Source organism: Lygodium microphyllum, chromosome 23 (assembly GCF_053477565.2).
Source record: "Lygodium microphyllum isolate KBCC chromosome 23, Lygodium_microphyllum_v1.1.10, whole genome shotgun sequence".
Taxonomy (NCBI): Eukaryota; Viridiplantae; Streptophyta; class Polypodiopsida; order Schizaeales; family Lygodiaceae; genus Lygodium; species Lygodium microphyllum.
The window spans coordinates 68,368,521-68,396,014 of NC_141157.1; the positions used below are offsets into that span (position 1 = coordinate 68,368,521).

The window sequence follows — 27,494 nt, forward strand, 5'->3', positions numbered from 1 at the left end:
ATAACAACTAGCGTTCAGCGCGCGCTTTGCATGCACGTAACGCTAGGCCGCAACGAGCAAAGTTGCAGTTCACTCAACAATCCATTTCTCATCTTTCTCTCTCCTATTTTTCCTCATTGTTTCTAAATTTTAAATTTACTCTCTCTCTCTCTCTCTCCCCTGCCCCCCAAATTCTCTGTCTAATTTTTTTTTCTCTCTCTCTCTCTCTCCTCGTATTCTCCCCCCTCTCTTCTCTCTTTTTCTTCTCTCTCCCTCTCCTCTTTTTTCATTTTTTTCTTCTTCTCTCTCTCTATTTTCTTTCTCTCTCTCTCTCTCTCTCTCCTTATCTTCACTTTGTGCTTTTCTTCTCTCTCTCTCCTCTCTTTTTCTTCTCTATTTTTAATTCTCTCTCTCTCTTTCTCTCTCTCTCTCTCTCTCTCTTTAAAATTGATGTTTCCTCTCTTTATAATTCTCTCTATATGTTCCCTCTCTTTCTCTCTTCTTCTTTCACTTTCTTCCCCCCTAGTTTCTCTTAAAGTATGTAAATTTTAAATTTTTCCTATATATAATTCTCTCTTTATGTTTATATATCTCTCTCTTATTCTCCTCTCTCTCTCTCTCTCCACCCCTTATTATTCTCCTCCCCTTTCTCCTAATTTTTCTTTTTTTCTTCTCTCTCTCTCTCTCTTTTAAATTTTATTTTTTTTCTCTCTCTCTCTTCCCCCTCTCTTTTTCTTCTCTCACTCAAAAAACATTTAAATTTTAAAAATACATTTCTCTTCTCTTTTTTCCAATCTCTCTTCCTATTTCCTTCTTCTTCTCTCTCTCTCTCTCATCTATTTTTCTTTCTCTTTAAATTTTTTTATTTTCTCTTTCGTTTAAAATTTATTTTTTCTCTCTCTATAATCCTCTCTATTCTTCTTATTTTCTCTCTCATTTTCTTCTCTCTCTTTCCTCTCTTTTCTTTTTTAATTTTTCTCTCTCTCTCTTTTAAATTTTATATTTCCTCTCTTTATAAATCCTTCTCTCTGCTCCCCCCATATATCTTTATTTTAATTAAAAAAGTTTAAATTAAAAAATTTAATCTAACTACGAGAGAGAGAGAGAGAGAGAGAGAGAGAGAGAGAGAGAGAGAGAGAACTTAGGCCCTGCACATGAGAGAGAGAGAGGGGGAGAGGGCAAATAAAAAGAGAGATTATAAGTGAGAGAGAGTGGAGGGGGTTTTAATTTAAAAAATAAAAGTGGTGGGGGAGGAAGGCTTTAATGAAAAAAAGGAAAGGGAAGAGAAAATAAAAAATTACACACTTGAGAAATAGGGGAGGGGACCGGGTTTTAATTGAAAAAGAGAGGTTTGGAAAAAGGGTAGGTTTGGAAAGCCCTTTGGAAGTTTGGGGCTTTTTGAACCTATAGTGAAAATAATATAGTAGTAAGACTAGCTCTTAGCTAGACCGTCCAATTGAGCGTTGCGCCATTTTGGGGAAAATTGGCCAAGAAAGGAGAGCACTTATGGTCTAAGTAGGCCCTCTAATAAGGAGGAAAATTGGTTTAGAAAATGTAAGTTATGGTCTAATTAGGCCCTCTAATCTGCAGGTTGCACATATTCCCACACGAAAGGCTTGTTGGAGGGAGTGGGGCTTCACAGTCCCCCGCCCTTCCTCTCTCTCCTCTCCCCTTCCTTTCTTTCCCTTCTGTTGCAGACTGCAGTCTTTCTTTTTGCTGTCTCTTGCCTTCTGCCCTTTACTTCCATTGAGCTCCTCTCTCTCTCTCTCTCTCTCTCTCTCTCTGTGCTGCGCGCCAATGCCCCGCTCTTCCATCCAGATTGCATTCATTAGTTCTCCTGTTCGAGATCGGGCCTCGTGCCTACATCGATTTTCAGTGTATCATCTCGTGGCCATGGCGGCATTGCCGTGCAAACCGCAGCTTTGATGACTGATCTGGAGGTAACTAACCAACAATACCTTGCCTGATCTTTCTCGCTGTTGCAATCTACGCTTCCTTACACAATTTTTAATCTGCTCTTTGAGGCTCTGGCGATCGCAAGCTCTCTATTGGCAATCGGATGACGCCAGTTATACTCCATTAGTGGTCTTATTGTATAACACTGCTTGATTTCCTAGTAGGTAATCTGTGTGATCACAATCTGTGTATAACAATGCTCGATTTCCTAGTAGGTATTCCAGTTCATGCAACTAACATAACTGTTGTACACTGATTGTTAATCAAAGAAGTTCATCCTCAAATTAGACTGAGATCAATGCGCTTCTTGGGTGGTTGCCAGATCTGATTGACAGGAAGTCCACGGAACATCGAAAGGTATAGAATGCCGAGCTCAAGGTCCCCCAAGACGGAGCCTCCAACTCCTCGCTCCACAATGGGAGCTCGGCCAAGGTATTTGACAATATAATCTTCAGACTACATTTTTCCTACATGTGCTAAGATAGTTCAACCAAATGACATTTTTTGAGAGAGAGGAGATACAGCAGTAAACCTTCCCAAGTTTAGATGAGCATCTTGTCGGCATTTGGTGCCTCCTAACACATTTGATGTGCTAAAGTAGTTTATCCAAAGCGCATTGCTTGAGAAAGAACTCAGAAGAGATGCAGCAGTAAAGCTTTCAAATAGAGATGAACTTTATGCTTGGCCCCTGCAACATATTTGACGGTGAAAGGTGACAGTGCAAGAGACATGTCTCGAGATTGCATAAATGTTTGACTCTAGATTTTGGGAAGAGGGGCTGATTTCTGAAATTTTGACTTATGAACGGATTTGCTATATCCAGCATGTTAAGAGGAGTATGGCAAGATGGTTTTGGCCAACTACAAGCCCTTGACCTGGGTCTCACTGTGGCAATCAAACTTGGGCTCAATCAAGGAGAGGCATGTATCATACTATGGGCCTTGCAAGGGCTCACCTGCAAACTGGAACTATGAGATTTATGACAAGGACTTAATGGATTATGTCTGACGAGGACTTAATGCATAATGTTTATGCAGCTTTCAGGATTCCTGGATTTGTGTTCTGCTGTATGCAGCAGTTTCATAGCATAGGACCACTGTGTTTCAACCTTTAGGTTTGCATGTTGCTGTTCATACTCAGTTTGCAGCAAGCCAGACATTGTGCTTTACAGCCTGCAAAATCTTGTTGCATTTGTGCATTGTTTGGATCAAATTTGCCTCAGTTCCCAGCTTCCTTTTGGCATTTATGTTTGTTCGGCCTCCTTCTCTCTCTCTCTCTCACACACACACACACACACACACACTCTCTCTCTCTCTCTCTCTCTCTCTCTCTCTCTCTGTGCACTTGTGTGTTGGCTTTCCTTTCTACTGCGTTCTCACATGGTATTATTTACCTTGGGTGGAGATAGAGGTCTTCGAAGAGGAGTCGCAATCAGGCTGTATTTTTCCTGGGTGACTATCTCAGGCAGCTTGGCAACCAGTTTCAGCAGCTGTTTGTCAACTGAGGAGTGCTACAGATCTGTGGTTTCATCAGGGTGGCCTGTTTCTTAGGCTTCTGGAGCAGATTCATCATGTAAACAGCCTGTGATTTCTGTCCCAGACATCAGCCAATTTGCATTCTTTGGATTTTCACCCTCAATCAGCTGCGTGTTTTGACCTTACTTCCCAACTGAACTGCTGCGTAGCAAGATTTTGTCATACAGCAGCCATGCAGGCTCCACAGGCTGATGTCATCAGTTTGCTGGTTTCATTCATCAGCAGCAGCCCTTTTCCTTGTGTTTTGCAGGTTTTCTTGAATGATGTAGATGGCAGAACAGTATTAAGAGGGAAGGGAGTGTCAGGCTTGGGCAACCCCATGTCTCCCCCCCTCCTCCATGTAGGCCGTGCCTCATGGACAACCATCGTTTTTGCCTCCCGGTGTGCAAGGTTCTCATTTTGAGCGAGGCAGCCGGGCCCCCTGCTCTAAGTTCAAGTTGAAATGACTTTGTATGAGGAGAGGTGGGATCGTGACCCGAGTTGCCCTCTTGGCGTTGTGGTTTGAGATGGTTGAATGTGGATCCTTGTGAGCCTGGAACTCTTCGGTGGCTCGATCCGGAAGCTCCAAGCGCCAAGTTACCCTTGTGCAAGTTAGACAAATGCGTTACTCATGCTGTGAGCGAGTCGTGATGCGGGAGGGATATCAAGGGCATAACGGCAGTGACACGATGTGACGCGACGGGGTTATGCTGTGATGCGACGGGGTCATGCTGTGATGCGATGGCATCGACTTGACATGTCTTGCGAGTTGGCTTGTGCTGTGTGTTCCAGATGCGATGTGGTGTTGTGTGCCCGTGAACCATGTTGCTTGTGCAGGTTTCCGTGCGCAGACCTGTGAGACCAGGAGAGCAACGTCACATTATGATTGGTAGGATTGTGTGGATTAGGACTGCAAGGACAACTTAAGTGAGACTGAGAAGATTAGTCTTCTAACCGTTGTGATTGTGAGGATTGTCGATATAGATCGACAAGTGGACTATGACTAGATTCCCACTTGACCACCCTCATAGCATTTCCTTCCTATTCCCTCTTCCTTGGCATCAAGTCCATGATTGGTGATTATGGCACCACTTTTGTAGAGGTTTTTGTCCTACACTCTCTTCTTACTTTCAAAAAGTTGGATGGGACTAACTATCCTCTATGGTTGTGCAAAGTCGAGTGCATTCTTGATACCTTTGATCTATGGTGTTTTGTCACCGTCTCTCATAACCAACCTATTGTGAATCCCCATGTTGCATTGACCTCGAGCTCAGGTAACTTCATGGGATCGGCTCAACATTGAAGCCCACTCTTTCCTCTTTTTGAGCTATACTTACTTTGTGCTCGTGCATTAAGATGTATTTGCAATGTCGCAAAAGTTTAGAACATATTGGAATTTGTAAATCATGTTTGAACATTTGGGCATTAGATGACTCTCAAGTTGAAGCTTCAATATCTTTGTCATAGATCCTCCTATGATGAAGGACCACATCAACAAGATGGAGGAGATTCGGGATGAGCTAGCATCCCTGGGGAAGAACATGGCTTCGGAAGACCTTGTTGTGATGCTTCTCTCACATCTCCCATCACTAAAGCATGATGCCTTCTATACTGGTCTTCTCACCTATCGTACATGGGATGTGTGAAGGCTACCCCTAGACTAAGTAGAAGGAAGAATCATCTTCCAAACATTGATAGAGACATAGAGGGATTTGCAAGGGCTATCCCATGTATCCACAATGTGGGAAGACCTTGCACCCCAAATGGGAGTGAAGGAAAGAGTGACGATGGAGCCTTCATCCATATCTACCTCTACTTCCGCTATCACCATAGAGTCAGTGTGCTTTCACATCCATTAGTTGAAGGAGTCTTTTGGCTATGTCATCTTTAGAGAGGTTGTGGCTCATCGACAACGGTGCTTTGGCTCATATGACTCCATAAGGAGATTGGCTCCAAGATCTCCATACTCAGGAGGGTATAGTTGATGTAGGTGTTAGGTGACATTTCATCGGTGCCTTCTTGTGGTGTTGGCACCTTATCTCTATGTTTTGATCATCCATCTTCAAGCTTTGTGTTGGAAGTTCGACATGTTTTGGACTTGAGTGTCCATCTCTTTGGTCATGGCCCTATGAGACTTGTTACCCATGTTGTCTTCATTGAGCACGTTGCAAGTGGCCCTTGGTCCTTGTCGCTTCTTTTTGGTTGGTTACATGCCTTCAATAGCTTCTCATTTATCCTCTTATTTGAGTGAGAGAGGCTTGGCTCACCCATTCATGATTGGACATCACTAGTTTGAGACCTCTTCCTTTCCATTGGCCTATAATGGCCTCTTGTTGGATTAGGGTTTTATATGTTGGGGGGGTCTTACTCTTGTATTTTTATTTTTTAAATTTTTTTATTATTTTGGTGGCCTTTCATTTGCATTTGATGCATCTTGTGTGGGCCTTTCTTGACCATCATGCCAATCATGACAACACTAATTATTTGCATTTGATGGCTTTGCATTGAGGCTTAAGCCTTATAGTTTTAACTAAAGCTTATTCTTATACTATATCCATTGTATTGCCAACATGGCTTTTGAAAAGCTTAATTATTTTGGTCTTGTTTTCCAGATATAAACCAATGCATTTACTTGAGTCCTTTGGCAATTAAACCATGAGAATGTGATAGCTCAATTGAAGACGGTGACTGAAAATTTTCAAAAGTTGGGTACATTATAGAAAGTCTCTCTTAGAAGAATCAAGATATTCTCATCTTGAGAAAAAGTTGGGGTATAGTCTTACAATTTATTCCATCCAAGTTGCGATTATGATTTGCTCAACATCTAATACATGTTTAGGGTCAGATGCATGATAACAAGGAACTTTCTAAGTCTATGGTAAACTCTATTACATCTTTAAAGGTTGAGGCAGTCTTTGGTTCTCCATTAATAGTTGAGGTTTGACTTGTACTAGACACATCATTTTTGTGGTTTTTTTTTTGCCTGCTCACTTTTCATCTAATCTCTTTTCAATAGGCCCAACTCATTGCATTTAGGGCATTTACGGTCTTAACCGTCTTGAGCACCATAGTAGTTTATCTTGGCTCACTGTCTAACATGGCTGACTTTGTTAAGATCTAAGTGGATCCCATTGCCTTTTGTAAAAGGCGTACCTCATATGAGGGCATCTTCTAAAATAGTTGGCCTTAGATTTGAGGTAAGAATCCAAGGATACATTCAACCCTCAACAAAACCTAGCAACTCATTGAGTAGTGGATGTTTGAGGTGCACACTTCTAGAATGTTACAAATTGGGAATAATAGCCTAAATTAAGCCCAACTACTTTAGTTTGAAAAACTCATACACAACTTCCATGGCTTGAAGGGGTAGTATTCTACTATCTCTTCCCCCTAAAATGAGGTGGTCTAGGGTTTCAACATCCTATCCTATTTGTTAGTGTAGTGCTTCTCAATTGAAAGTTATTTGACTAATTGGGTCCACCCGAGGTGAGTGCGCAACTAAAGAACACAAACATGGAGAGAAGGAAGAGAGAGTAAAATAAAAGAAAAGAATGGAAGAAGAAATTTGTATTGAACTCAAAAGGACGTTGAATAGAAAGTGGATTGATCAATTCTTGCACCCAGCCCAAAGTGTCAATGAGGACATTGGTGGTGAGCCAAAACATGCTTTTCAACTGATTAGCATTCTTAATTAGTCCCAAAACACTCTTAAGCAATGAAAAATCCTAAAGAGACAAGCGGTTCGAGAGAGTTTTAGTGGTCCTTCAAAAACCCTAATTCTTTGGGGCACCTTTCAACATCTATAAATAGATAGGCTGCCCCCATTTAGCCTTATTCTCATCTGTGCAGGTTTCTCACCCTTGAGTGCAGATTTCAGCCATCAGTCCATACACGTGGCTGTCCAGCCCCAGAGATTGGTGCCACATCTTCTATTGTTGCATTTGCTCCTCCAGTGTGTAAGCGACAACTGGCAGCCCATCTCCATCATCAGGTGACCTTCTGCTGCTGTGTTTGGATCTCTTCAACACCTGACGGCAGCTGGCGACTGCATCTGCAACTTGCGTTTGGTGTCATCCTTCTAGGCGATAGCTTTCTCCATCATGTGACAACTCCTCTACATCAGGCGTCAACTACTAGCCCTCTTCCTCACCTGTCCAGCTTGGGTTTGGTGCTCTAGGTCCTCTTGACACCTGCATTTGCTGCATCCTCTCCATCCTACACTCCGATTGGTGGTCACACACTTGGGATCCGTCTTCAATGGACGTCACTTTCTGACACATTGCTCTGCCCTTGAGTATTTGTACACTCTTACATTCATTTACAGAATTCATTCACTTCAAAGTTGTGTTATTCTCTCCCTTCTTTTGTTTGTGTTTGAGTTTCTGAGTTGGGGTTTTGAGGTTTGTGTTTAGGGTTTGAGTTTTGCTTTCTGTGTTTGTGTTTGTCTCTTTGTGTTTATGTTGTGGTCGTACACTCTATGTTTCCTTAGTACAAACCCTAGTAGTTTTCTTCACATGGTATTAGAGTCAGTGCTCTTGTAAAGAGTAGCATGCGGATATTGTGGAGAGCTTGGTTTTGTGCGAGGCACGCAATACGACTCATAACCGAATCACAATGTCACAGACACCTTTTCCAATTCCTATAATGTCCTATTAGGCTTCTCTATCATTAGAGGCCTTGAGATGGCATTATGGACTCAGTGAGGAGGATGACACTCCACCTTCATTGTCACTTTCTTTTTCTACTCCTATTTTAGATTTCACCCACATGATAGAGGACTTTGAGGAGTACTATCGCAACAAGTACGATGATGTTTACACCCCTCCTACCAATTTTACTACGACATTCAGACCGGTTGGTAAGGTTGGCTACCTCTCCGATCATGGAGGATATACGGCATTTGGAACATCTGACGATCCATCTTCATTATCTTAGCTAGGTCTAGGGTCAGACATGTGCAATCCTTTTGAGTTGCGTGAATCAAAACTCTCGCTTGTTTCTTCTTTTGAGGTATAGGATTTGGATGGCTTTGCGTATGTGAACTTCAATAGAGGGGGCTCTCAAAGGTGACATAATTCAGGTATATCTATAACTTTTGTTTCATTTGAGCATGTAATACATACTTCTCAATTCCCTTCCATCCCCACCCTCTTCTACATTACACCTTGATCACCTCTCATCATCTTTCCAAAACCTTGGATTACACTCCACACTCGCATCACACACACTAGGGGTTGGATCTTTCATTTCTGCTCATAGCACTTTCTCATTCTCTACTCTATTCTCTTCCTCTTTGCACCTTGGTACTTCGTTAGGGGAAATGTCACCTTTTAACACAATATATATCACCTTTCCGCAAATGAGCACACCCATAGCACTTGAGACGATTGTGATGGGCACCCCTCACTACCTCGAGATTCACATCTCACACGACCACTCAGATGCAGGGATTTCCATTCTCAGCATATGGTGCATCTTTACTCTCTCCTTGGGATACACCTATGCAAGGATTCCTATCTTTTGCTCCATGTGTTTCCATCCCACCTCCTTGTGTTTCTCATGCGGCTACCATGCCCATGCCTAGTTCTCCCATCCCTACCTATGGATCCACCTTGCACACTCACCGTCTACCTAGTGGGCACTTCGGGGCTCATTCCCAAGTGTACTTCACTCCCCCATTCTATCCACATTATACTTTCCCCCATTATCTATCACCTAGCACCACCACTCTTGTTGCAACGGCCAAAAATGCCTTCACAGATAAGACTTGTTTTAACGGGCCAAATTTTAGCTCACCTTGACTACATCGAATTTTAGCTCACCCTGACTACATTCATCAATGGAGAGCCCACAATGCCAAAGCCAATGTTGAGCTGATGCAGGGATTGCTTCTTGAGTTTCACTCTCAGTTACAACACTTTCCGCTCGCGTTAGAGTGCTGGAGTCACCTTCTTGACCACTATGCAGCTAGAGATTGTACTCAACGCATAAATCTCAACTTTGAGCTTCAAGAGTTCTCTATTAAGGAAGAGGATGATTTGAAAGTCAAGTTGCCTGAATATAGGTGGTTACTTGCAGAGTTCGCCACTATTGGCTTTTCGAAGTCAGATGACGATTAGGTTAAATTTTTCTTGAATAAGTTGCTTGAAAAATACTTCAGTTTCATCCAACACATCATCTCTTAGCTTATATTGCCAAACTTCTACGAGTTTGAGTATGAGTTCTTGCGTTACGCGAGGCTGCACGATCAAGTTCACAAGAAATCCTCATTAGAGCCTTATTCAGAGCAGAGGGGGTTGGTTGCCTCTTCTTTGGGAGGGAAAACCAACAATGGCAAGAACTCGCAAGATGCAAAGGCAAGCCAATCCAAGGGTGATATCTCTTTCTCAGATGGAACCAAGGAATCAAGACCTATTTGGCAGGAACTCCCTAAGAAAAATAGGTTTTGCACACATTGCTAGAGATTCGGCCATGTGGACGAGGAGTGTTGCTCCAAGGCCCAAGGTCTTCCAGCTAAAAAGCCTCAGCAGACCGTTGCAACTGCAAAGTCTAGTGGGGCCACGTCTCCCGCTTTTGCTTCATTTGCTCCTGTAGCACCAATCATTGCCGCTAGACATGTGGCATGCGAACAACCTTAGAAGATAGTCTCTTTCACGATCCCTGAGGGATTGTTTGATTGGTTTGCAGGTTCCAATCCTGTTGCACTTCATGTATCCATCTCACCTCCCTCTCCTCCTTGTCGGGCGTTTCATGGGCAGAGATCTGCTACTGGGTGTATGTGATGGTGAGCACACTCTTAAACTAGCATATCTCTAGATTCCTTAGGATACCCTTGGTTAGTCTAGCATCCATTTTTTGACTCTTAGATTTGGGTCCATAGGATTCATTGTCCTTAGCTTTTCCATTCTTATGTCTTTTGTTGCATTTATCCACACACATACACATTCATTGCATTGTACTTTCAATTAGTTTTTTTAAGTGTTAAGTTTTGCTTTGGAGCATCTCACTACTGATTTCTGTGCTTGCAGATTTTTATCTCTTTTGCAGGGTTTTATATTTCAGTCGGGCTAACTTGCAGGTTTGGTTTGGTCCATTCTGGGTTGGAGACGTGGGGATGCGTGCCGTTCCTTTCATGGTTTCATCATCATAGGAGTGTTTGCTCTTCTTCTAGCATGGAGGCTTTTCCTCGCGAGATGGATCGTGCAGCATCTCTCTTGATGCTATTATGGCAGTGACTTCTATTGTGCTCTTCCAACAAGGTGCTTTATCTTCTTCATCATTATCTTCTTCTATTCATCATGGTTCACGGCACCACACGAAGACTGACATTAGGCTCATTTTTCTCCTTTGTCATCTACATCCAAGTTGAGAGGGGGTTTCTATCCCTTTTGGTATTCTACAGGCTTTAACACTTTGTCTTCGACATTGGCCTTCTCCCCCCTTGTTGTATCTTTTCCCTTTTCATTGCATGATTTCATTATCTTTGCACTAGACCGCTTGGATAAGTGAACAATTTTTCCACGAGAGACACTGTCCAAGTGGCACTTGCTGCATGAGCATTCATCAGCATGTAGCATACGTTGTATCTCATTGTGCAGAGCACTCCTTGAGGGGATCCTAAGCTGTTTCCACCGGCGGTTGTTATCACTATACCACCATACTCCTTCATCACATGGATACCTCATCACATTTTTTTCATCATCATCGACACCCTCGAGTGGATGGGTAAGCTTGTACTATTTTGTGATGTGTTGGATATACCCTTTCTACTTCCGTTTTCTAGGTCACTATTATTTAATCAGCCGTATTCCATACAATTTAACTCAAACTTAAAAAAAAAAAGTTCAATGTGGGTCCATCCGTCTTTGTAGGGCTTGGTAAGCCACTGGGTAGTCGATGTGCATCTTTTTTTTGATGCCCTGTCCTCTATGGGGTTATTTTTTGTATTCCCTTGGTAAGATAACCATCGCCTCTATAGTCTTGGTAAGCCACCGGGCAGCTGATGTGCACCCTTTGTTCAATGCCCTAGCTACTTTGGGGTGGGACGCCTTGGATTAAGTAAAAATCAAAGTGGTTGGTCTAACCACCTTTTGGCTCAATTTTGGGCTTGAGAGGGGGTATTGAGCTAAAATATGCTTTTCAGCTGATTAGCATTCTTAAATAGCTCCAAAACACACTTAATTAATGAAAAACCCTAAAAAGGGAAGCGGTTCGAGAGAGTTTCAGTGGTTTTCCAAAAACCCTAATTCTTTGGGGCACCCTTCAACATCTATAAATAGACAGGATGCCCCCATTGAGCCTTATTTCCGTTTGTGCGGGTTTCTCACCCTTGAGTATAGATTTTAGCCACTATCCACACACGTGGCTGTCTAGCCCCAGAGACTACTGCCACACCTTTTGCTACTGCGTTTGCTTCTCCAATGTGTAGGCGACAACTAGCAACCCATCTCCATCATCAAGCGACCTGTTACGAGGACGTGAAAATTTGATGCTTTACTTATGTTTAATTGATATGTGATTAAAGGATTAATCAAATGTGCAATTAAAAGATGCACATGTGTTGCACATGTGAGGTGTAAGCTACTTTCTCACAGTTGAAGACCGAAGGACCCTATGAAAAAGATGTGTGTCAAAGGCAAAAGTTGTAACAAGTTACACTTGTTAGATTCTAGGTGAATTTTGGTGTCAGTTTGCCCCTAGGATCATTTATTGGCCATTAAGTGTCAGTGGTGACACTAGGGACTAGGCATTAATTAATGGATTAATGCTTGTCCAAGGGTCAATTAATGCATGGGACCACTTTGGGGTTGCAAATGGCCTAGCCAATTAATTTTTGGATGGGCAAGGTCAATTTTTTGGGCATGGATTAAGGGTTGAATTAATTTTCAGAATTAATTAATTCTGAAAATTAATTAAATGGCTGGAAATGGCTGAAAATGTATTAAGAAAGCTGCCACTTGGCAAAACTTTTCTATGCAAGTGGGGGAAAGGTTAAATAGGGCTGAAGAGAGAGGGAAATCTTGTTTTTTCATTTGGGAGCTGTTGGAAAGAGGGGTTGGACTGTTGCTGCCAGCTCTTGGGGCCAATTCCCAGCCATTGAAGACCATTTTGGTGATGGAGATTGCATATTCTTGACCTTGGGAAGCTGACAATTGCTACTGAGCCATTCGGAGGAGATCTCAGCCATTTTTGGTGGACTGATCTGTAATTTCTGCAATAAACCCTAATTCACAGCAGAAATTAGGGTTTAGCAGCCGTCTTGGGATCCGTGCCAGAGATTGAAGGCTCAAGGGACTGTAATTAGCAGCTGATAATTGAAGATTATCAAGGGATTTCAGGAGCCAGCCCATCCGAATTGATTTGGGGCAGCATTTGGCCAGTCAAGGGTCAAATTGGAGAAGAAGTCCTGGGTGAATCAAGGGGCAAACGACCCAAAAGGCTTGCTGGACATTTATGATAGCAAGAGCAATTGGTTAGCAGGAGGAGATTGAAGAATCTCAAGTTGTACTCCTTCCAATTGAATGAAAGCTAAAGAAATACTGCAAGGGGCGCTAATTTTGGTGCCAACAGGGTGTCTACTGTCCAAGAATGTTATGGTAAAGTGTGTATTTCGTTTTATGTGCATTTATTTATTGCTGTAATTAACTCTTAAATCATGTTATCACCACCCATTCCAAGAAGGAAGGCTAGTTTCACGACCTTCAGTTGCTGCGTTTAGATCTCTTCAGCACTTCATGACTGCTGGCGATTGCATTTACAGCTTGCGTTTGGTGTCATCCTTCATTTGACATATAAGTTAGGACCCAACCAATGTGCTTGCGCACACATAGCCTCTCCTCATAATGGGGACCTTACAACATAGAGCATCATGGATCATTGGTGGCACCTTACGAGGGTGGGGCATTGAGCATATCTAACACCCCCTCTCAATGTCCTGTAAGTGAACTACATCCTTGGCCCAACGTCGAGTCTTTGAAGATGAATTGAAAGGAGATCCTTTGTAAGAGCTTTGGTTGGCCCAACGTCGAGTCTTTGAAGATGAATTGAAAGGAGATCCTTTGTAAGAGCTTTGGTGCAAATATGTGCTCCATTCTTCTTTGTTGGACATTAGACAAGCTCTTCTATCCCATCCTTGATCAAGTCATACACATAGTGATACTGGATCTCAATGTATTTAGTGCGTGCATGAAAAATTGGATTTTTGGCAATGGTGATGCAACTCTAATTGTCACATCTAAGCACTATTGGATCTTCATCTTGTACTTCTATATGCCATAGGTTCTTCCTTAACCATACTGCTTCACATGCAACAAAGCAAGCTGCCTTGTACTTTGCTTTGGTAGAAGACAATGCCACGATTGATTGCTTCTTACTGATCCAAGAGAATACTCTTGAACCTAAAGAGAAACAATATTTGGAAAGAGATTTCTTGGAATCACAGTTACATGTCCAATCTGAATCACAGTTTCCCATAAGAGCACTTTCAGAACCGTATATGATACCATAGTCAAGAGTTCTCTTCAAGTATGTGAGCATTCGCATCCCAGCTTTCCAATGAATTTCTCGTGGTGTGTTTGAGAACTTGCTCAAAACATCAACTGCAAAACTGATAGCTGGCTTGGTGTTACACAAATAGATGAGGTTGCCAATCAACCTCGTATACCTTCCAATGTCTGCTAGTGTTGATGTATCCTCAATGGATAACTTCACATAGACCTCCATAGGTGTAGCTATCTCCTTACACTAGATCATGCCAAATGCTTTTAAGATCTCCCATGTATACTTATTTTGAGTGATGAAGATTTTGCTAGCAGACTTTAATTTCCAAACAATAGTGCAACAAGCTTAAGTTTGCCATTTCAAACTTACAGCTCAAACCCTTTGGAGTTTGATGGATTTTCATAGTCACTTGTAATAAAAAGATCATCCACAAATAGGACAATCACTATAGACTTTTCACCATCCGTGTAAATATACAAGTTAGCATCTTAGGCACATCTTTTGAAATTCAAGCCTAAAAAGAAATTTTCTATTTATTGGTCCCATACTCTAGGGGCTTGCTTTAGCCCAAACAATGTCTTTTTCAACTTACAAACTTTGTTCTTAGAATGGGGGCCTCAAACCTTGGTGACTAAGCCACGTACACCTCCTCCTTAAGATCTCCATTCAAGAACGTTGATTTAACATCCATTTTGTAAATTGGCCATTTCTTATGAGTGCCCATTGCAAGTATTGTTCAAATAGTGTTTATCCTAGCAGTTGGAGTAAATAATTTTTGAAAATCAAATCCTTCAACCTATGAAAATCCTTGTGCAACTAATTTGGCTTTGCACTTTTCTAAGCTGTCATTAGCCTTGTACTTTACCTTCCAGACCCACTTGGTACCAATAATCTTTCTCTTTTCTAGCCGATCCACTAGCTCCCTAGTATCATTTTTCATTGTGTTGTCATACTTAGCTTGCATAGCTACTCTCCATGTTGGATCGGCAAGTGCTTCTTCCAAGTTTCCTGGCTTTTTTACTTCGCTCATAATCTCAGCTCCATCAAGGCCATATTGACCATGTGAGCAAAGGCTTTTCTTTGTTTCTCCATTCTTAGAGACCTCTTTAGTCCATTTGCCTTTTCCTTAATTGTGGTAGGTATAGGATTACTGCGATTGTAGAGCTACTTCACTCATCGCGGCAATGGCTTTTTTGGTGGCATGATTGCAAGTTGGTGAACCTTTTTCTCATCATTGGAAGATGATGCTTGCTTCTCCTTGAGGGTAGGGACAACTCTTGGGATAGGTTTATAGCGGACTGCTTCTTTGCTGGATGATAACGTGGAAAAACTTATATTCTCCTCCTCCACTTTGTGTGGCTGCTCCTTGAACACCACATTACGGCTCGCTATGATTTTCTCTCCCTCTTGGTCATATGATTTGTAAATCTTTTGCTCATCACTATAACCCAAGCAGATACATTTCGTGCTTTTTGGATTTAACTTGTTTCTTCTATCCTTTGGAACATGTGTATAACATTCACATTCTAAAATGTGAGACGTATGGTTTTTTACATTTCGTGCTTTTTGGATTTAACTTGTTTCTCCTATCCTTTGGAACATGTGTATAACATTCACATCCAAAAGTTCTAAAATATAAGACATATGGTTTTTTACCAGAATAGGTCTCATGACGAGTTTTGCCCTTAAGAGCATGCCCTTAAGAGCCTTTGTGTAACTCCGATTGAGAATGTAAATTGCAATATTAACAGCTTTTGCCTAGAATTGGTTAGGCAATCCCTTGCCCTTAAGCATGTACCTTGCCATTTCCACAATGGTGCGATTTCAATGTTCAACGCCATTCTGTTAAGGTGTATGAGGTGTTGTCAATGACGCTTAATCCCTTTGCTCTTGGAAAAGTTTTCAAACTCCTTTGAGTTGAATTCACCGCCACCATTTATTCTAAACTTCTTCGCACTTTGTCGTGTTTCATTCTTAATAAGTTTTAGCCATTCTTTAAACTTACCAAAGGCTTAAGTGTTATTACGAAGAAAGTACACCCACATCTTCCTACTGCAGTCGTCGACGATCAATATAAAATAATAAGATCCTTCCAAGGCTTGTGTAGGTATTTTACTGCACAAGTCAGTATGCACCAACTCTAGAGGAGTCTTTGCTCTATTCTTGCTTTCTTCTGGAAATGCCTTTCTGTGTTGCTTGCCCATCATACAAGCTTCACATGATTCCTTCGTTTTAGTTACTGTAGGTAGGTGAGCAACCATACCTTGCTTATGTATCTCCTTTAACACTACAAAATCAATGTGACCAAATCTTTTATGCCAAAGTTTACTTGTGTCTATACGAGCAATGGTTGTAAGAGCACTTAGCTTATATAGGTTGTTCCTTCTTTCTCATTTGCCAACAACTTTGCTAGCACTATCGATGATTTCTACACTTGTCTTAATGAACCTAACCTCATGGGTACGATCAGTTACAGAAAGAAATGGTAGCATATTTCTCTTAATCTCTAGAACATACAACACATTTGATAGATTTTTGAGTTCACCATTTGCAGCAACAAAGGAAATAGTACTTGTGCTCCTAGCAGGGCATTTTGCATCATTCCTAACAGTATCTCCATTGTTGCTACCTTCTCGGGCTTTAAGTTGCAACTCCTCCTCCATTAGTAGTGTATAAAATTTCTCAAACGTCAAACATGAGTATTTAGGGCAGTTACCAATCCATCAAATTTTGATGGACAAATCCGAAGATATCTTCGAGCTAGCTTCTTATTAGTCCTTTGTATCCTATCGCTAGTCATCTTGTTGTGTAGATTATTAATTTGAGTGATGAATGCTTTAGTTGTCTCTCCTTTAGCAAACTTCTTTGTTGCTAGTTGATTCTCCAAGTTTTGAATCATTGTTTGAATTCGCGTTTCGTACAGACTCCTCTGTACGTTCCAAGCCTCTAATGCCTTGGTTGTATGTTGAATCAAGGTTAAAACACTGTTAGAACAACTTGTAACTAAGGTGCACAATGCATACGTGTTTCTTTGTTTCCAAGTCGACAGAAGATCTGCATTTGGAGGAATCATAACACTCAAATTTAATGGGTTGAAGGTGGGTTATGGTTCTGAGCTAGTCCCTAGCACCGTCTCCAGAAGCTCATAAGAATCAAGTATAGTTGTAATTTTAAACTTCCACAAGATGTAGTTTGTACCATCTAACTTGCCTTCGCTGAAGCGTGAAGGTTGGTGGCCATTTTGCTCTCTCATCCTTTACTCTCTCTGTTTCACCTTTTTTAAAATTCTCTTATCTTGGTGCACAATGGTACTTCCATGACATTCCGTTCTACCCTCACTTGGGCTTGTATTGCCTTCATCTGAGCATGCATTTGCTTTTTGCAAATGTGCATTTCCTTTGTCATTTTGACATGTAATACAATATATATGTGCTTTTTTATTTCTGCTGCCCATACATACAATTGTTTTGTATTTCATTGTGCAGTAATTCATCTTTGAGTGTTTGTGCTTGCGACCTTTTGCTCACTCTGTTCAGAGCAGGAGATCGTGTCTTGTGTCTTGTCCTTGTAGTAGTAGTTTGTCTTCTCCCTTTCTTGCCTTTTCATGTTATTACTTGTGTGACGTGTCTTTAGCTCCTCAGGCACCTATATCATCTTCCATGTATGGCAACTAAACCCAGTCCTCCTCCATGAGTACTCAAGTGTTCAAATGCTGAATTCACTGTTGGCTTCCTTGTTCGTGTTTGTGTTAACTGTTCACTACTGCATTCACGTTTTTATACACTGGAACTGCATTCACTGTTACGGCAGATTTCACTGTTAATACGTCAGCTGCACCTCAGTGCATGTAGGACAAATATCTTAGGGGTATGATTGTCTTGATTGTATGCCATTCACAACTGATTGCGTTCGCAGCCACAAACAGCATTTACTGTCATGACCTTGCCCCATGTCATGTCAATATTCCAGGTCTGCTAGGTCATGACAACCTTCTGGCATTCAAAGTCATCTCTGTTCATGACATTCCGGGTCATGATAGCCTCAGTCATGACAGTTCAAAAGACACTCTGGCATTCGAAGTCACCTCTGTTCATGACATTCCAGGTCATGATAGTCTCAGTCATGACAGTTCAAAAGACGCTGTTACAACAGCATCCACCTCAGCAAACCATCATGGCAATTCACATCAGAGCCATGACAGTATCTCGCACAGCCATGACATCATCTCACGTGAGTCACGCCAACATCACTACAGAGTGATGCCAGCATTTACCATGACAACATCACCATGTCAGAGTCACCACGTCAGGGTTGCACCAGTCATGCCAGCATCACCATGCCACAGAGAGAGAGAGAGAGAGAGAGAGAGAGAGAGAGAGAGAGAGGTGAATGTTTTTACTTCATACTGTTTCAGCTAAGTGAACACTAAAAATAATGTTCTTACTTCTTTCATGGGTTTTTTTACTTCATACTTTTTCCACTAAGTTAACACTAAAATAAGGTTCTTACTTCTTGCATGATGTATTGCAGGGATATGAATGGATCTCAACCTATGGATGATCCAGATGGAATATATGCAAGTGTTGCTCAGAGCATTGAGCAATTGCGCACCAATGTCTCCAGTCCCAATGAAAAGGAGCTCATCTCCAGGCAGCTCCTTGAGCTCACAGAAACCCGCAAGGAAACTAGAATGGCCATTGGAACTCACTCTCAGGCGATACCACTGTTGGTGGCATTAGTCAGGTCAGGGACACTGACTGCAAAAATGAATGCTGCAGCTATTTTAGGTGCATTGTGCCAGGAAGAGGAATTAAGAGTCAAAGTTCTTCTTGGAGGATGCATTCCCCCACTTCTTGCCCTCTTGAAAACAAGCTCCCCGGATGCACAACTTGCAGCTGCTCAGACAATATATGCAGTTTCACAAGGAGGGGTCACAGATCACGTTGGCTGTAAGATTTTTGCCACAGAAGGTGTTGTGCCTAAGTTGTGGGAACAGTTGCAACCTAAGCAAAAGCTCGAATGGTCAGTTGAGGGCCTTATCACAGGAGCATTACAAAATTTATGTATCAATACTGAAGGTTTTTGGCCTGCAACTTTGGAAGCAGGGGGGATTGATATCCTTGTAAGATTGCTGCATCATGGAAGTTCAACTGCACAGGCTAATGCATCTTCTCTCTTGGCAAACCTTATGATGGCTTCTCAGTCAAGCAGTAGACAGGTTTTAAGCATTGGAGCGGTTGATCCACTACTCAAACTCATATGCACTGGTAATGATATATCTGTCCGAGCAGAGGCAGCTGGTGCATTAAGAGCACTCTCATTGACTTCAAAAGAAGCGAGGCGGTCTTTGTCCGATGCTGGTGCAATACCCCTCTTGATAAGTGCCATAGTAGCACCTTCAAAGGAATTTATGCAGGGGAAGTTTGCTCAGGCATTGCAAGAAAATGCGATGAGTGCTTTAGCAAACATTTTTGATGGTATGTCAGCTGTGATCATAAGCATCACAGAAAAAATTGAGTCTAGCAAGCCAGATGCTCAAATGGCTGACATAATTGGTGCACTGGCATATGCACTTATGGTTTTTGACAATACCATGAAGATTGCAGAAGTGGTAGATGCGGAAATGATAGAACAGGTACTTGTAAAGCAGCTAAAATCTCGTGTTCCTCAGTTGGTCCAGGAACGTGCTATAGAGGCTCTCGCCAGTCTCTATGGTAATGCTGTTTTGCAAAAAAGCCTAAATCATGCAGAAGGGAAGAAAATGTTGGTTGGATTGGTGACCATGGCTAATGCAGAAGTTCAAGAAGACCTAATGAAATCGTTGAGAAATTTGTGCAGTAGTGACATAAACCTTTGGCAGTCTCTTCGAGGCCGAGATGGAGTTCAGCTGCTCATATCATTACTAGGATTGTCATCTGAGCAGCAACAAGAATATGCTGTAGCACTGCTCTCCATTCTTACTGAAGAGGTCGATGCTAGCAAGTGGGCAATCACAGCTGCAGGTGGCATACCTCCACTGGTCCAGCTACTTGAGACAGGCTCTGCGAAGGCCAAGGAGGATGCTGCACTCATACTAGGCAATCTTTGTGCTCATAGTGAAGATATTCGAGCCTGTGTGGAGACTGCAGAAGCTGTTCCTGCTCTTTTGTGGTTATTGAAGAATGCTGGCTTGAAAGGTCAAGAAATTGCTGCAAAGGCTCTGATACAGTTAGTGCGGGACTCAGATGCTAGCACTATCAGCCAGCTAGCTGCACTACTTATAGGGGACCTGCCCCAGTCAAAAGTTCATGTGATGAATGTTTTGGGTTGTCTACTTTGTGTTGCATCGCAAGATGACATACTTAAAGAAGGTGCAGCTGCGAATGATGCACTCCATGTAGTTTCACATCTGCTGAATTCCACAAATGATGAAACACAAGAACATGCTGCCTCAGTACTTGCAAAGGTATTCGCTGCAAGAGTGGACCTGAGGGAAAGTCCACTCATAGTGGATGGACTCGAGCAACTGATCAAGATATTGAGTGTGGGAACAGAAAGAATTGCTCTGCAAGCAGCTAGGGCTCTTGCTGCCCTTTTCCTGTCTATAGAGAAGAATCCTGAGGTGGCACATCTAGCCAAGGATTCTGTTTTGCCATTAATGGCATTGGCCAAGTCATCTGATATAACTGTTGCAGAGATGGCAGCAACTGCGTTGGCTAATCTTTTGATGGATGCGGACATTTCTGAAGAAGTTCCTGCGGAGGACATGATTATTCCCCTAACAAGGGTTCTTTGTGAAGGCACACATGAAGGAAAGGAATATGCAGCGGGAGCACTGGCGCGGCTCCTGAGGTTTCGTCCAGTTGATGACTTCCTTGCTGAAAGCATTCAAAACTGTGACACTGTTGTTGCACTTGTGGCACTTTTAGCTGCCACCAATCTGGAAGAGTGTGGAAAATCAGAAGCTCTTGAAGCTCTTGCAGCTTTAGCCAGGGCTCGGTGTGTGGGATCTTGCAGCAGGCCTCCTTGGTCAATCTTGGCAGAAGTCCCTCACAGTTTGGGCCCTTTGGTTACTTGTGTAGCTGTAGGAAATCCATCCATGCAGGAGAAGGCAATAGAAGTTCTTTCCAGGCTCTGTCGTGATCAGCCAATTATATTAGGCGACTTGATAGCAAGTACATCGAGATGCATTGCTGCCCTTGCAGATCATGTTATTAAGTCTTCAAGAATCGAAGTTAAAGTTGGAGGTACTGCTCTCTTAATCTGTGCCTTCAAAGAGCACAGACAGCGGGCAATGGAAGCATTGGATGAATCGGGATGTTTTTTTCAGCTCATACAGTCACTAATTGACATGCTTGGGGTCAAGACGTCTGACCAGCAGGTAGAAAAGAGATTTGGTGATTTAGAAGGTGGGTCTATGAAGAAATCAGGAGAGGGTCAAGTTGATGAAGCCAAGTTATACACCGATCATGATCCTGCTGCAATGCTAGGAGGTACAGCTGCGCTGTGGTTGCTGTCTATAATAGCATCTCATGATGACAGAAGCAAAGTTGCAATTATGGAGGCTGGTGCGATTGAGCTTCTTGCAGAGAAACTTGCCAATATGGTTTCCAATTCAAGCCAGGTGTGAGTTGCTACATTTCTTTTTCTGCTAAAGACTCATTTGGTACCATAAATGGGCGGCTCTCAGCTTACGCAGGTTTCTAACTACAGGGGAAATTTTGATTATAATGTATTGTTTGGATTGATTGGTTCCATATCTTTATTGCATCTCGTTGATCATGCTGTCTTTTACTTAATTTTGACTCTGTAAACCTTCATGATAATTACAATGTTCTTACTTACAGCAGGGAGCATCACTTCTAGCTTTTAAAAATTCAATTATGTCCTTTATGTGTGCACAGTAGCTGCATGGTAACGCTCATTTTGTTTTACTTTATTGAAACATACAAACATTGTGGTCTTTCCCAATGAACAATGAAATTTCAGTGTTATCATGATGATTTGGGGTTGACTGTCGGGCATAGTCATTGCTGCCACTACGGCTGTGCTGTAGTTATGAGGTAGCTAAAAACAGTCTACTACAAGAGGTTGTTAGCAGTCATGTTTATCATGCCTTGTCATCTCTTGCGTGTGAGCCTCAGTTTGAGCCAGACGAGGACTTTAGAAGCTTTGACCTGTCTATCACTTGTTTTGACGGAGGAGGTAGCTCATTCTAGAGCACTTAGTTTATTGCATTTCAGTGTATTTTCTCCTCCAGTCATGATTTTATGTGCAGTTCCCGGGCAGTTTCTGCATTCTTCAGCTTGCCTCACTTGCTGGACATTGTCCACCCTTTCTCGGATTTTTTGAGCATTTTTGGCATTTTTACCAGCATTAAATGCTGGTCGGCCATATTTTTGTGGCCCTAGATTTTAGGTCGGCCAGTTTTTGGGATTTTTGGCTATTTGTAGCCATTTCCCACTTGATAGTCATATATATAATCATCTTCCCTTCTTCCTTGGCAGGTGCACACTCCAACTTCGTCACTTTCCTCCATCTTTGGTGTTACCGTCATCATTAGCTTGATCCGGTGCCCTCACTGATGCTATGGGTTGTGTGCAGGGACTGATTAGTTCTCTTGTATTTAACATTCATTCCTTGGTTTAGTGCAAGTTTCTTTTCTTCTTCTCTTGTAGATTATCTCTCTCTTTTCCTTTGTGTTTGAGTTCCTTCTTCCGTTGTGCACTCTCACATGGTATCAGAGCATGGTATCATTGTCTAAGAGAGACATAGAGTTGACTTCTCATGGAGAAGATCACCCTAGATTGCTAGGTGGCCTTGCCACATAAGTGTTTTGCTGAAAACACAGCTTTTTGCTTGGAGGTGTCCTCTTTTCTTGTGTCAGGTATCCATTTTGTTGGCCATCTTCTCTCTTGTTGGAGGTGATAGTCTTTTGTTGCAAACGTAGTGTTCCTTGGTTAGGCTATAACTCTCCTCAGTAAATGTACATAGTTCTTGTGCAGGCGAGAGTCTATCTCTCCCATGTGGATCCCCTACCTTGACTTCCTTGTGATCTTGTAGCCGTTTCCTCCTATTTTGAGGCTATCTATCCCCAAAACGTAGATTTCTTGTGGGTGTCTTGCAGGATATCGAAGATGTCCATCACTAGTTCTTGGCTAACTCAGAGGATGAGGTATCTGTTCCTTTCTCTAAGAGACGAAGAGATTTTCATGTTCATGCGATGATGGGTGGTCACCTAGCCCGTTTGTATAGGATCCCTCTTCTCCCCTTTCTCTCCATGTTTCACAGAATGCTCGTTTTGTTAGCCTTGATATGCCTTTCATAGCACCCTCTATACAGGTGCCTCTACTTTCTTCTTTGCCCAAAGAAGACCGACTTGATGGTTCCAACTACTCGCATTGGTCGAGTAAGATGTAGTATATCCTTGATACCTTCGATCTTTGGCAATTTGTTACCCACCCTATTCCCTATCCAGTGAAGAATCCCACTGTTGGATCATCGATGGATCATGTAGTCTTATGGGATCGGCTCAACTCTAGAGCCCGATCTTTCTTCTTTATGAGGTTATAGGATTTTGTCCTAGTGCATGTGTGCAGGTTGCGGAAAGTAGCAGAAGTGAGATTAAAGCTTGCTTCTTTGTACCATTAGAAGACATTTGCCCACTGGATTACTCTCGAGAAGAAATGACGGATACTTGCTATGGATGACTCTCCTTCCATGAAGGATCATATCAACAGGCTGGAGGATATGAGGAATGAGCTTGTGTTCCTTGGCAGGATAAACTCTTCAGAGGATATGGCTATGATTCTTTTGACTCGGTTGTCATCTTCCCGGTTTGATGTCTCCTACACTAGCCTTCTTATATCACGGACGCGTGAGAAGTTTCTATGGGAGGAGCTTGTTCCGCTTGTTTTGGAGCATGACGAGCATGCCAAAGAGGTAGCAGCCAGCTAGTAGATCCATCTCCACCAAAGCTTTTGTTGCAGGTGTTGAGCTAAAACACGCTTTTTAGCTGATCAACATTCTTAAACAACCCCAAAACACACTTAATTAATGAAAAGCCCTAAAACGGGGAGTGGGCCAAGAGAGTTTTAGTGGTCCCCCAAAAGCCCTAATTCTTTGGGGCACCCTTTAACATCTATAAATAGACAGGCTGCCCCCATTCAGCCTCATCTCTCCCATGTAGGTTTCTCACCCTTGTGTCTAGATCTCAGCCCTCAGTCTCCCACCACGTGGCGGTCCAACCTTTGCGACTGCTGTCATCACCTCGTTCTATTGCAGCGTTTTATTGCGGCGTTCTACTACTGCATTTTACTGCCGCGTTTTAGTGCGACATTCTATTGCTGCGTTTTACTGCGATGTTCTACTACGGCATTCTACTGCTATATTTTGCTGCTTCGCCCACATCATCAGGCATCATCCTCTATAGTCGCCTCAGTCTCCTCATACTCTGGTGATTAGCGTTTGGTGTTTCTCTCACTCCATCACTCCGACTGGTGGTCACAACACTTGGGATCCGTTTTCGGTGGACGTCACTCTTCAACACACTGTTCTGCCCTTGAGTATCTGTACACTCTTACATTCATTTGCAGTATTCATTCACTTCAGAGTTATGTTCTTCTCTCCCTTCTTGTGTTTGTGTTTGAGTTTTGAGTTTTGCATTTAGGGTTTGAGTTTTGCTTTCTGTGTTTGTGCCTGTTTGTTTGTGTTTCTGTCGTGGTCGTACACTCTGTGTTTCCTCAGTGCAAACCCTAGCAATTTTCTTCACAGTAGGTTCGAGAGGGGCAATAAAGAAGAAAGGGAAGTCAACGGCTAAAAGACAAGAGAGTTCTTCAAGCTCTGACTTTGATTTGGAGAAGCCTAAATGTCCATATTGTGGGAAGGGGACTCATCTAAGGGAGAAATGTTGGAAGAAGTATCCTCACCTTCATTCAAGAGCGAAGGATGAAGCTATTGCATCCAAGTCTTCTACCTCTACTCCAGTGGTTATCCATGAGTCAGTGTTTCTTTATATTGCTGAGAAGCCTTCTTCAGGGTTGCCTCATCTTCTGAGAGGCCTTGGTTGGTTGATGGTGAAGCTTCTAGTTATATGAATCCACGAGGTGATTTGTTGCAAGATCTATGCCCTTTTGAGGGTTCAGTCATCACTATTGGTGACATTGTTTCGGTGCCTTTTTGTGGTGTTGGCACTTTGCCTTTATTTCTTGACCGCGTGTCGAGCTTCCTTTCACAAGTCCTTTATGTTCCGGACTTGGGCTTTCCACTTCTCTCAGTTTATGGCCTTACTAGGCTTGATACCCAGGCTGTCTTCACCGAGCATGCAATTTGTATTGAGGATTCTACTACAGGGGTTGTTATTGTGACAAGATGGCAGGAGAGCGGGCTTTATAGGCTCCATTCCCCTTCTCTTATGCAAGGCCCTCCAAGGGAGTCGTCTATTGCTACACCTGTTTCCGCTTGTGCACCATCTTTTCCACAGGTTTCTTCCCATCCCCCACCCTCTCCTTCGGTGGTTCCCTCATACCCCCCATCCCTTTTAGAGGGGGACGATCTTAGTGATGTGGTTGTGGATTTCTTGGCCCCCAGTGTTTAAGAGGGGGTTTCCTAGGATTGTGAGGAGCTTCTTCATCAGTAGTCTTCATCGACGGACTTCATTGACATTGGCATTCCTCTTGTCACCCTAGGATCCATTTCTTCCTTGGCCTTGTGCCACATCTAGGATATGAGAGAGGGTGTTAGTGGTCATGTTTGTCATGCCTTGTCATCTCTTGCCTGTGAGTCTCAGTTTGAGTTAGATGAGGACTTTAGGAGCTATGACCTATCTATCACTTGTTTTGACAGAGGAGGTAGCTAATTCTAGAGCACTCAGTTTATTGCATTTTAGTACATTTTTTCCTCCAATCGAGATCTTATGTGCATTTTCCAGGCAGTTTTTGCATTCTTTAGCTTGCCTCACTTGTCGGACATTGTCCATCCTTTTCGAGATTTTTTTGAGCATTTATGGCATTTTCACCAGCATTAAATGCTGGTCTGTCATATTTTTGGCCCCAAATTTCAGGTCGGCTAGTTTTTGGGATTTTTCACTTGGCAGTCATGTATATCATTATCTTTCCTTCTTCCTTGATAGGTACACACTCCAACTCCGTCATCTTCCTTCGTCTTTGGTGTTGCCATTATTATCAGTCTGATCTGGTGCCCTCACTAACGTTGTGGGTTGCATGCAGGGATTGATCAATCCTTCTGTATTCAACATTTGTTCCTTGCTCAGTGCAAGTTTCTTTTCTTCTTCTCTTGCAGATTGTCTCTCTCTCTTCCTTTGTGTTCGAGTTTCTTCTTCCGTTGCACACTCTCACAGAGGTGCCTTCATATAGAACTTCATATAGGCTCACACCAATTGTTGTAATGTACAAGACTTGGATCTAATTCAGCCCAAATCCCATGAAACTTTGCACCTATTGTCAAGCTTCGTAGCATGGAGAAGCTGTTGAGAGATAGGCATGTGAACCCTATTGGGAATAAAGGTCCTTGTGTCTTTAAATATGCTCGGGTGTGAACACACCCTTAGCACTTGTAACTAAAGGTATACACTCGTCATTGTACCTAAAATCGTGCACACTCTCTGCTTTGCTCTCTCTCCCTCTCTTTGTGTCTCCATGCCTAAGGAACACCTACTGTCTCGATCTTCGTGCCTGATCTGTCACTACAAACTGGTATTAGAGCGGGCAAGAGACATCTCAGGTGTTGCAGGAGTCCCAAGTGGACTCGATGAGGAGTTGTCACAGACGAGTAGTGGTCGTCAGTGTCCAGCAGGTGTAGGAGAGATAGTTGATGGACCAGCAGGTGGTGTGACAGACTGGGCGAGCAGGCAAGGCCTGATACGCAAGGTGACCACCAGTCGAGTGGGTAGCGGTGGGCAGCAGCGGGCGACTAGTAGGCGTGAAGCAATCAGGTGCAGCAGCGTGTAACGGGGCAGTAGTCGGCGACCAGTCCACGCGGGTCCAGCGCGTAACGGGGCAGCAATCGTCGGGACAGGTCCAGCATGTGGCGGCACAGGCGAGTGGGTCAACAGACCTTGTCACATTTTTTTCTTTTCAAAAATCAGTTGTTTTTTTAAAAAACCCCTTTTGCCACCTTTCCTTTGAGGGCGTTTGCGCGCACAAGCACAGAAGGAAGATCTTTGTCTTGAAATTTGGGGGTTTTCCCAAATTTGTGCCCGACACACATTGCAGTGTTCTGTGGACCAAAAATTGCAGACATTAAATGCGCATGCCTCAACAAAATTTTTGGGGATTCTCAAATGCAAGTGAGATTTTTCTTTGGATGAGTCAATTTCATTGAAATCTGTGCAATCTTGGCCCGAAAACTTGGGGCTTTTCTCAGATTTGGGGATTGTGATGCAGGACAAGACAATTTGTCTCAAAAATTGCGGGAATTTTGTGACATCTTGCCTCCGACATTTGGTCATTTTATGTACATGCAGGTTCAATTCCATGTAATTTGGACATCCAACACTTGGAAAATTTGGGGGTTTTGCTGAAATTGCTCTATTTTGGCAAAATTGGC

At 42.7% G+C, this 27,494-nt stretch overlaps 1 protein-coding gene across 3 annotated transcripts in view; it reads left to right on the forward strand.

The window, feature by feature from the left end:
- Positions 1–1,594: 1,594 nt before the first annotated feature.
- LOC148016297 (protein CELLULOSE SYNTHASE INTERACTIVE 1-like) overlaps positions 1,595–27,494 on the forward strand; it is a 39,907-nt gene continuing 14,007 nt past the window's right edge. Inside the window, exons 1-4 of one of the 3 annotated variants that reach the window (XM_087663932.1) lie at positions 1,595–1,919; positions 2,004–2,099; positions 2,258–2,367; positions 18,480–21,552. In XM_087663932.1, the coding sequence (XP_087520058.1) occupies positions 2,300–2,367; positions 18,480–21,552 (3,141 nt within the window). In that variant the 5' untranslated portion in view covers positions 1,595–1,919; positions 2,004–2,099; positions 2,258–2,299. The remainder of the gene's footprint in view (positions 1,920–2,003; positions 2,100–2,257; positions 2,368–18,479; positions 21,553–27,494) is intronic. The other 2 variants (XM_087663931.1, XM_087663930.1) reach the window with 2 other exon arrangements.